This window comes from Bison bison, unplaced genomic scaffold (genome assembly GCF_000754665.1).
Source record: "Bison bison bison isolate TAMUID 2011002044 unplaced genomic scaffold, Bison_UMD1.0 scf7180017864201, whole genome shotgun sequence".
Lineage (NCBI taxonomy): Eukaryota > Metazoa > Chordata > Mammalia > Artiodactyla > Bovidae > Bison > Bison bison.
Window position 1 is genome coordinate 2,064,500 of NW_011494773.1, and position 10,785 is coordinate 2,075,284.

At 41.0% G+C, this 10,785-nt stretch overlaps 2 protein-coding genes across 2 annotated transcripts in view; one reads left to right on the forward strand and one right to left on the reverse strand.

Moving 5' to 3' along the window:
* The first annotated feature begins 13 nt into the window (after positions 1-13).
* SLIRP (SRA stem-loop interacting RNA binding protein) lies at positions 14-7,051 on the forward strand. Its single transcript, XM_010844394.1, has 4 exons — positions 14-141; positions 2,272-2,330; positions 6,024-6,131; positions 6,940-7,051. The coding sequence occupies exons 1-4, from the start codon at positions 45-47 to the stop codon at positions 7,009-7,011; spliced, it is 336 nt and encodes a 111-aa protein (XP_010842696.1). The 5' UTR covers positions 14-44; the 3' UTR covers positions 7,012-7,051.
* Positions 7,052-7,056: 5 nt separating this feature from the next.
* SNW1 (SNW domain containing 1) overlaps positions 7,057-10,785 on the reverse strand; it is a 38,536-nt gene continuing 34,807 nt past the window's right edge. The window contains exons 12-14 of the mRNA XM_010844395.1: positions 9,555-9,672; positions 7,820-7,983; positions 7,057-7,739 (exon numbers count right to left, since the gene is read on the reverse strand). Coding sequence (XP_010842697.1) covers positions 7,541-7,739; positions 7,820-7,983; positions 9,555-9,672 — 481 coding nt within the window. The 3' untranslated portion in view covers positions 7,057-7,540. The remainder of the gene's footprint in view (positions 7,740-7,819; positions 7,984-9,554; positions 9,673-10,785) is intronic.

Genomic DNA, 10,785 nt, shown 5'->3' on the forward strand with positions numbered 1-10,785 from the left:
CCGGGGTCGCGACCTCAGGTCACTAGACGTTCCTCGGCCTAAAGATGGCGGCTTCGGCAGCGAGGGGCGCTATGGCGCTGCGTACAAACATCGGCCGGCCGGTTGCGTTTGTCAGAAAAATTCCCTGGACGGCGGCCTCAAGTGAGTTGGAAATGTAGTAGGGGCAGAATCTTTAGGTCCGAGCAATCCTGAAAAGCCTTGCTTGCTGCGAAGCACTTAAATCCCCGTGGTGGCTGGATTAAGGAGGCTGAGTGTGCTCCTGAGCAAGCCAGTGAGTAGAAAGAAATTTGTCAGCAATTAGCCGTTTAAGGGATGCCCCTTGAGCTTTGGGGGCACCCATTCACGGTCTCCAGCCTTTCGGAATTTACAGCTTTAATTACTTGGAAACTTTTAATTAAGATTTACGATTTAGAAGGGGTTGTTTTGATTGCAGCGTGGGGACGGATTCAGAGTTACCTGTAGTTTAGTTCATAGGTGACGAGTTCAGGGTAGTGATAGGAGGAGGAGTCAGGTTCACTTAAGCTAATCAAAGAATAATCGATAGATTTTCGTGATGACTTGAATGGGGAAGAGTACGGAATGGGGGAAAGGGAGGAATGACCTCCAGGTTTTTAATGTTGGTGGATTTGGTGATTAGAATGTAGGAGAAGCACATCGAAAGAAGATGAGTAGTTAAGTTGAAATGTGTTTAGTTTGAGAAACCTGTGAGTTCTTTGTTAGCTGGACAGAGGACGTTGTGTATAGATTGAGAAATGCACTCCGAAGCTGTTCTCCTTGGGTTACAATTCCAACTTGGCCTTTAGGTAGTTGTGTAACCTCGTTCAGTTCAGGTTAGTCGGTCAGTCGTGTCCGACTGTTTGGGACCCCTTGGACTGCAGCACGCCAGGCCTCCTTGTCCATCACTAATTCCCGGAGTCTACTCAGACTCATGTCCATTGAGTCAGTGATGCCATCCAACCGTCTCATCCTCTGTCGTCCCCTTCTCCCGCCTTCATTCTTTCCTAGCATCAGGGTCTTTTCAAATGAGTCAGTTCTTCACATCACGTGGCCAACGTATTGGAGTTTCAGCTTCAGCATCAGCCCTTCCAATGAATATTCAGGACTGATCTCTTTTAGGATGGACTGGTTGGATTTCCTTGCAATCCAAGGGACTCTCAAGAGTCTTTTCCAACACCACAGTTCAGAACCTAAGGTGTGTACCTGCTGCTGCTGCTGCTGCTGCTAAGTCGCTTCAGTTGTGTCTGACTCTATGTGACCCCATAGACGGCAGCCCACCAGGCTCCGCCGTCCCTGGGATTCTCCAGGCAAGACCACTGGAGTGCGTTGCCATTTCCTTCTCCAGTGCGTGAAAGTGAAAAGTGAAAGTGAAGTCTCTCAGTTGTGTCCGACTCTTAGCGACCCCATGGACTGCAGCCCACCGGGCTCCTCCGTCCATGGGATTTTCCAGGCAAGAGTACTGGAGTGGGGTGCCATTGCCTTCTCCTAATGTGTGTACCTAAGGGAAGGTAATTGGGGGAAGAGGGCTCACCACTGTGCCTCAGTTTCATCAGCCATAAAATGGAGTCAATAATACCTTTCTCCTGGGGTGTTGATTATATTAAATGAATTTATATGTAAATACAAGTGCTTAGATTTGTGCTCAATACAGAGTAAGTACTCAATAAACGATAATTGTTTTCATGATTACAAAAATTGAAGTTCATGGGATAGGCTTAGGCTGGACATAGAAAGCTGGGGAGTGATGAATACTGATTTCTGTTACCAACACTGCTTTTTGTCAACTGTAGTTTTGAGTTAAGGTTTTTACATTTGCTCACCAAAATGTAAAAATCCATGGTCATTTTTGCAGATATTCTTGAGATTGAGACTTTATTTGGAAATCTCTAATATAGCTAACAACACACAGTATTGTGATTGTTTAACTGTTTCCTGTGTGATCATCTCACGGGGATTTTAATCCATGCATTTAGCATAGTACCTGGTATGGTGAAGACTCAGTACTTGCTGGGGATGAAGACTAAGTCAGCTCAGCAGTTTATCTGCCCATGTCTCCCCCACCCCAACACCTCCCCAAAACTAGTAAATTACAGCTTTATAATCAATACCGTAATGGTTTCCTGGATCTTAAAGCTGCAAGAAATACAAACTACCATTGTTCACAAGGAGTTTGGGGGCTCTAGGACCCCTCTTGGTTTCTATCTTAATCTAGGATGGAGGATAATACAATAACTAAAAAAAAAAACTCTTACTATGTTTTCTTTTCTTATACAGGTGAGCTGAGAGAACACTTTGCACAATTTGGCCATGTACGAAAATGCACTGTTCCTTTTGTGAGTATTACCTTTTTTTAAAAAAGCAATAATGTTTTCCTCTAATTTTTGATTATTCTTTGTCAAAGCATATCAGTTTACATGAATTGGTAATGGAGTGAAGCTGTTCAGTCTTTGTTGATTAAATTATGGGTGATATTGATCTAACAAAACAAAAAGCCTTATCCTAGGTATTCGAGGCATTTGTGGTAGTTTTTTTTTTTAATTGATGCATAAAATTATCACAAATGTAATGGCTCAAAACAACACATACACATGATCTCACAGATTATAGAGATCAGGAGTCCAGGCATAGCTTTGCTAGGTCCTCTGTTCAGGGATTCACGTAAGAGGCATTGCAGGTGTCTGTCTGCCGGAGCAGCAGAATCCAGGTGTGTGTCAGCTGGAGAGGCTCAGCCGGGAAAGACTGATTTCCCAGCTCCCTTGGGTTTTGGTAGAATTCGTCTTTCAACTGTAGGGCTTGGGTATCTGCTTTCTTGCTGGCTTTCAGCTGGAGGCTGGTCTCAGGTCCTCCAAACTACCTGCAGTTGCTTGTTACCTTGTTACATCTCTCTTATGGAGGCCTTCTCCCAACATGGCAGCTTGCTTCAAAGTCAGCAAGGGAGTTTCTCTAGTCTGCTACGACAGTTTTATAATTTAGTCTTCAGAGGGACACCCCATCTTCCTGTTCAAGGGAGCAGCATCCCGTCACTTTTGCTGTATTCTTTTGTTTAGAAGCATGTCATAGGCCCTGCCCACATTCAGGGGGAGAGGACTATACAGGGGGTAACATGGTGGAACACATGAGGGTCTTGGGGCCATTTTGGGATTTTGTCTATTACAGTATTATAATAAGGACTTTGAGAGAGTAGAGGTTAATTTATCATAAAACTTAACTGGTGGAGAAAATTTTCACCTTTATCCTCACGGAGTTGAGTGCTTTTTTTGGATGTGCTGGGTTTTTGTTGCTCCACAGGCTTCTCTTCTCATTGCAGAGGCTTCTCATTTCGGAGCACAGGTTCTACGGCACACGGGCTTCAGTAGTTGTGGCAGATGGGCTCAGTTGCGGCTCCTGGGCTTCAGAGCACAGGCTCCGTAGCTGTGCACAGGCTCAGTTGCCCCAGGGCATGTGGGATCTTCCCAGACCGAGGATCCAACCCGCCTCCTGCCAACACTGGCAGGTGGAGTCTTTACCATTGAGCCACTAGGGAAGCCCAGGTTGAGTGCTTTTGGTGTGTTTGTTTGTTACATTTTCTTTGCTTCCTCCTGAGGGTTTAAAAATCAAGCTATGGGAATTCCCTGGCGGTTCAGTGGTTAGGACTCTCTCAACTGCCAAGGGTGTGGGTTCAATCTCTGGTTGGAGAACTAACATCCTGCAAAAATAATTAAGTAAATAAAGTAATAGAGTCCTTTACTTAAAAGAAAAAAGTCTTTAAAAAAAATCAAGTGTATGAATTTGTTCTTTATCCTGAGCTGTATTTTTCTGTGGACTTTCTTAAATGATTGTGTTTTGGGGTGTGTGACATGAGTACACTTACAGTTTACGCATACTTCACTAAAACTGCTTTTTTCCTCATGGCACTGAAAAGGCTGTGGTAAAATATCAACTTTAAGTAACTTAAATTCTAACTATTGGCTTAACGTTACTTGCCTTACAAAAATCTAACGGATTATGTATATCCAGCTGTAGTGAAGGTATAGGGAAACTGGTACTAAAATTGTTGAGTTTAACTGATACTGTCACTGAAGGGTAATTTGGCAAAATCTGTCAACATTTAAGGTTTGCCTTTGACTCTAGAGAAAGCCTGTGTGCTGCCACAAAGACCCAGTGCAGCCAAAATGAAAAGTAAGTTGCAAAAAGAAAAGAGGATTTGCTTTGATCTAGAGGTTCCACTTCTAGAGATTGATTTTACAGAAATGTGAGGTGAGGGATGTTCAAAACAGCATTGTTTAGTAATATAATTGGAAAGAAGGTAAGTGTTCATCAGTGGGGTTGGTTGAATAGATATTAATTCACTGATACAATGGCATTTTTATAGCTGATTAAAAGAATGAGGCATGTGTGTTACAGACATGAAAATCAGTAAGCTTGAAAAAATAGTTTTACAAAGTGTATGAAATTGGCATTTTTTGAGGAATATTAAAAAAAGTTTCTCCAAAAAGTAACATTTTTCTTGGTTGCCATTTACCTCTTAAAAGTATAAAAAATAACAACTTAGGACCTGGAGTTAACAGATTTTAAACAACAGAAGTCTTTGATTCGTAGGAAAATTAATGTGTAATGTAACAGGAAAATATAGGGAAGCCAGAATCTGATGCATAAGTTGGATGATAAACACTCTTGGTTTTTGCATAAAAGTAAATAGTAGGATTGCTTAAATTAACCCAGAAGTGTAAAGTAGGTAAGTAAAGGTAACTTTTCCTTTTTCCTCAGGAGCATGTGATGATAATGGTGGTAGTCGTGACGAGGGTGATTAGTTTCAGAAATCACCATAAATGTACTTAGGTTTGAAGGCTTAATTTCCTAGTTTCTAGAAGTGAGTTAGAAGCAGGAAGAATACTTCTTCTTTTTTTTTTTTTAAATTTTATTTTTAAACTTTACATAATTGTATTAGTTTTGCCAAATATCAAAAAGAATCCACCGCAGGTATACATGTGTTCCCCATCCTGAACCTTCCTCCCTCCTCCCTCCCCATACCATCCTTCTGGGTCGTCCCAGTGCACTAGCCCCAAGCATCCAGTATCGTGCATCGAACCCGGACTGGCATCTCGTTTCATACATGATATTTTACATGTTTCAATGCCATTCTCCCAAATCTTCCCACCCTCTCCCTCTCCCACAGAGTCCATAAGACTGTTCTATACATCACTGTCTCTTTTGCTGTCTCGTACACAGGGTTATTGTTACCATCTTTCTAAATTCCATATATATGCGTTAGTATACTGTATTGGTGTTTTTCCTTCTGGCTTACTTCACTCTGTATAATAGGCTCCAGTTTCATCCACCTCATTAGAACTGATTCAAATGTATTCTTTTTAATGGCTGAATAATACTCCATTGTGTATATGTACCATAGCTTTCTTATCCATTCATCTGCTGATGGACATGTAGGTTGCTTCCATGTCCTGGCTATTATAAACAGTGCTGCGATGAACATTGGGGTACACGTGTCTCTTTCCCTTCTGGTTTCCTCAGTGTGTATGCCCAGCAGTGGGATTGCTGGATCATAAGGCAGTTCTATTTCCAGTTTTTTAAGGAATCTCCACACTGTTCTCCATAGTGGCTGTACTAGTTTGCATTCCCACCAACAGTGTAAGAGGGTTCCCTTTTCTCCACACCCTCTCCAGCATTTATTATTTGTAGACTTTTGGATCACAGCCATTCTGACTGGTGTGAAATGGTACCTCATAGTGGTTTTGATGGAAGAGTACTTCTTTAACAAAATTTCCCTTGACTGTTGCTACTAGTGTGCTTTTTATCTCGAACAACACAAAAAGCACTTTGCTCATGTTTTAGAGAGTGTGTTAAGATTAATAGAGATTAAGCTTTGGGGAAATAAGAGTATTTGTATTAAAGCAGGGTTTTTGATACTTTTAAATTAAAATGTCTTGTATTCCATTTCAGCAGATGAAAAAGTTGGTTTAATTTGGAACACCTGGAAACTTTCTCAAGTTCATGATTATTAATTTCTTCCTAAATTTTGAATTTTTAAGGACAGAGAGACTGGCTTTCACAAAGGTATGGGTTGGATTCACTTTTCTTCAGAAGAAGAACTTCACAATGCACTACAACAGGAAAATCATGTTATTGATGGAGTAAAGGTTAAGTATTTTTCTGTATCATATCATGTGAGTTTTCTGTATACCAGTTAAATAGGTCAGAAGTGTGAAATGAAAGGGATTTTGGATGATTTGTAACTTAATGTTTGTTAAAGAACAGTGATGGTGGGAGAGTTCCCAGTTGTAAAAGGTCTGGAGACTTAAGTACAAGAAGACACTTTAATGGTTAGCAAGATACATGGAACATGGAACAGTGGAAACAGCAGGGAGACCTTGGTTGAAATACTGACTTTCCCACTTACTATGTGACCTTGAGAAGACTCTTTTGAGAGTCCCTTGGACTGCAAGGAGATCCAACCAGTCCATCCTAAAGGAAATCAGTCCTGAATATTCATTGGAAGGACTGACACTGAAGCTGAAGCTCCAGTACTTTGGCTACCTGATGCGAAGAACTGACCCATTTGAAAATATTCTGATGCTGGGAAAGATAGAAGGCAGGAGGAGAAGGGGATGACAGAGGATGAGATGGTTGGATGACATCACTGACTGGATGGATATGAGTTTGAGCAAGCTCTGGGAGTTTGTGATGGACAGGAAAGCCTGGCGTGCTGCAGTTCATGGGGTTGCAGAGTCGGACACAACTGAGCTTAACTCAACTGAACTGATGTGACCTTAGGCCAGACTGATTTACAATTTTTAATGGGAGTTCAGGGAGCCTTAAGTACAAGGAACAAATAAGTACAAGGATCAGCTCACTGGTGCTGATCCCTCATAGAACAGCAGTTTTCGGTTTTAATGTTTTTGCAGACAATGACTTTCCTTACAGTGCTGAATTTTTTTTCCCCCCCAGCTCCATGTTCAACCTCAAAGACCCAAAGCTTTACAAGGAGACCAAACATCTGATGAAGAGAAAGATTTTTGAGACCCTCACTGCCTACTGAATAAAGTAAATAAAAGAGGAAGTTTTGTCTAAATGTTTTTATTTGAAACAAATAGTTGCACCAAGCAAGAGCTTACTTTCCCCACTCCAAATTAACAGAGCACTACAGGGGCAAACATCATTTGGCAGGACAGTTCCAATATGTGAACATCCTTCTTTCTACTTGCTATGATCAGGGTCACTTTATTCATAAGCAGTCATTTTTAGACAAAATATTAACCCCAAAGTACTAATGTCACTTGAAAGGAAGTGGCTTTAATTTCACGTGTGGGGCAGTATTTTCTATAAATGCCAAAAGGTGGGAGAAGCACAAACACAACCCATTTTTAAAAAAAACTAAATAATTCAAAGTAGAACTTTTCCATACCCCCCTCCCTCTCCTGTAATAAAAAGTAGTGCTGGGCTCTGACACCCAGATTTGGTTTTGATCCTGGCCATGTACAAAGTGTTCCCCATATGACTTGCATCATTAGGGTTAACAATAACAGTTCGTTCACTCTGAACAAAGTATCTACTCCTTCCTCCTCTTTTTGCCTTCATGCTCATGTTCCTTGGGACGGCTGCTATCTGAGGGTCTTTTAGAGCCACCGTGTTGCTTGGCTTCTTCCAAAAATTTGTCCAAACCGAAAGGATCCTCCTCAAACTGAACTGGTCCTTCTCGGCCTCTTTGTCTACGGTCTGAACCAGAAAACTCCTTATCGGGAACAAATCTAGGGAAAAAGAGAAATGACTATGAACCACTTTATTTTCACTGGTGTAGATGTTAAAACTGAGCCATCTGCCCTGGTACCTGTTAGTCTTTATTCTGGCTTCTAGGTCATCTCCATACATGTCCTTGTCCAGATTTTTACTGGGCCTGTAAATATTCTGGGCCATATCTTTTCCACCTCTCCAGGCTTGATCATAAACATTGTAAATTTCATCTTCTCCACCTGCAAAACCACTGTCCATACCCTGTGGAAAAATAGACATTAAAAGTGTACACATTTTTATTAAAAGTTGAATCGCATTACATTCTTAAGTAGAGTAAACCCTTGCTCATTTACAGCTTACATGTTCAACAATCTGAACTACAAATTAAAAAGGTTATTAAAAAATGGTCACAGGAGGGGATATATGTATACCTACGGCTGATTCATGTTGAGGTCTGACAGAAAACAAAAGTCTGTAAAGCAATTATCTTTCAATTAAAAAAAACCAGTCAGTGTTTTTTCTTCGTTATCACCTTTGGGTCCTTACATTAAATATGGTACTCATTAATGACTGTTTTAGCGTGGTCTTTAAAATTGGAGGATACCAGTATAAGCAGGCACTTGACAATCCATTGTGCAGACATAGTGGCAAGATGAAAGAACTACAAAACATTTTATCTGACACCATTTACAGTAATAATGTTAAACCCCTTAACTGTGTGAGAACACTATTGAAGCATAACACAATATTCTCAATGAAAATCTCAAGTCAACAAGTTTGTTTTGTAATGGTTCGTTAATATAAGAATGTGCCTTTTGATAAAACTTTTCATCACAACTTTTTTTTTTTTTGGTTTCGAAGGTAGACTTTGTTATTCACAAAACAGTATCCCGGGGTGTGAGGGGTCATGGTCTCTGTTGGACCACGGTTATGGCCTAGAAGCGGGAAGCCAGGCCCTGACTCAGCTGGTGCAGGGTCAGGGTGAGGACCTGGGTTCTAATGTGGTTACAGTCGTGTTGGGGACGTGTGTACCCTGTCACCCACCTGGTGGGTCCGTGAGTCTGTCCTGCTGTGACTCAGATACTATGCTCTCAGCATGTTTCCTGGAACAATCCACAGGGTGACTCCCAGCCTTGCAGGGGGCGATGGGAACCCTCTATATCCCAGTAGACATTTATACTTCTGTATTGTTAGCACAGTCTGCCTTGTCTTTATTGATATACATGTATCTGTCTTTTCCAGTAGACTTGCACGTTCCTTGAGTGTTAAGACATGTGTACCTTTGATCTCACTGACTTCCATACAGTAGATCATCAATGTTGGGTGAATGAAAACATAAAGGTACTTCCTCAGGCCTAAGGGGTTCTAGCTTAGATACTAGAACACTAGGTGTTCTAGTCTGATACTAGAAATCAGACTTTCTGATGAATACTTTGGTTTTATAGCTTCATTTTTCAAAGATCCCAAGTTTGTGTTTTTATAGCATTAAAAAAATTATTTTTGCAAATATCGACAAAAAATAACCCAAGAGACACTTTTATAGGACACTGGCTCTGTTCTAGAAATAAAAGACTCACATACCAGAACCAAGTTTTACTACCTAATTTCTTTCATTTTCTAACAGTGTCTCAAATCCTAGCCAACTCTAAGAGCCAACTCTAAGAGCTATTCTAACTTGTTTCTTAAGTTACAATATGCAACTTCTAATTTTTTCTTCTCCATCACGCTAGCATACCTTAGGCTGATGCAAATGTCTCACATGCTAATTTTCTTTTCCCTAAGATCGTATTTGTATCAACACTTAAGATATGCTGTTTCTAGACTCTGTGTACCTTGGACTGGTTGAAGAGCCTTTGGTCGTACTGAACTTCATTGGAAGTCCGAGGGTTGGGCACACCGAGAGCAATGACTTCACTGATGTCTCGATTTTCATTTCTCTGCAGTTTCGACCTGTTTTGAAATACCATGGCGCAAACTGAAACTTCTTCACAGACAAGCTGAATTTCAACTTCAATACAACCATTATCAGAAGCAGAGGAAATAAATATGTCCAGTTCACATCTTACGAACATATATATTCCTTGATAAGGCATAATTAGGATGGCATTTCTTACAGTATTTCAGATACATGATTATTGTAAGAGATAGGGTTTTATAATTAGGCATTCCTGATACAGAAAAGAACTGCTCAGAGACTTTTTTTTTCCCCCTTGAGGAAAAATACAGGACTGCAACATTATAATTTGACATCTGTAAACACTACACAAAGTGATCACCACCAAAGTGTAGTTACTCTCAATCACCATACAAATGACCTCCTTCACCCATTTCACTAATTCCTCAACCCCGTTCTCTGATAACCACCAATTTGTTCTATGAGTTTTTGTTTTGTTTTTTGTAGATTTCACGTGAGTGAAATCACACCCTGTTTCTCTTTCTCTGACTTATTACATGTAGCATAATATCCTCAAGGTTCTCCCAGGTTATTACAGACAGCAAGATTTCACTTTTATGGCTGAGTTCTAATGTGTACACACACACACACACACCCACACACCTTCTTTATCTGTTGATGGGTACTTAGCGCGCGCACACACACACACACACACACACCTTCTTTATTTATATGTTGATGGGTACTTAGCCTGCTTCCACATCTTGAAAACTATAAATAACACTGCAGTGATCATCAGTTCAGTTCAGTTGCTCAGTTGTGTCTGACTCTTTGCAACCCCATAAATCGCAGCACGCCAGGCCTCCCTGTCCATCACCAACTCCCGGAGTTCACTCAAACTCATGTCCATCGAGTCGGTGATGCCATCCAGCCATCTCATTCTCTGTCATCCCCTTCTCCTCTTGCCCCCAATCCCTCCCAGCATCAGAGTCTTTTCCAATGAGTCAACTCTTCTCATGAGGTGGCCAAAGTATTGGAGTTTCAGCTTCAGCATCATTCCCTCCAAAGAAATCCCAGGGCTGATCTCCTTCAGAATGGACTGGTTGGATCTCCTTGCAGTCCAAGGGACTCTCAAGAGTCTTCTCCAACACCACAGTTCAAAAGCATCC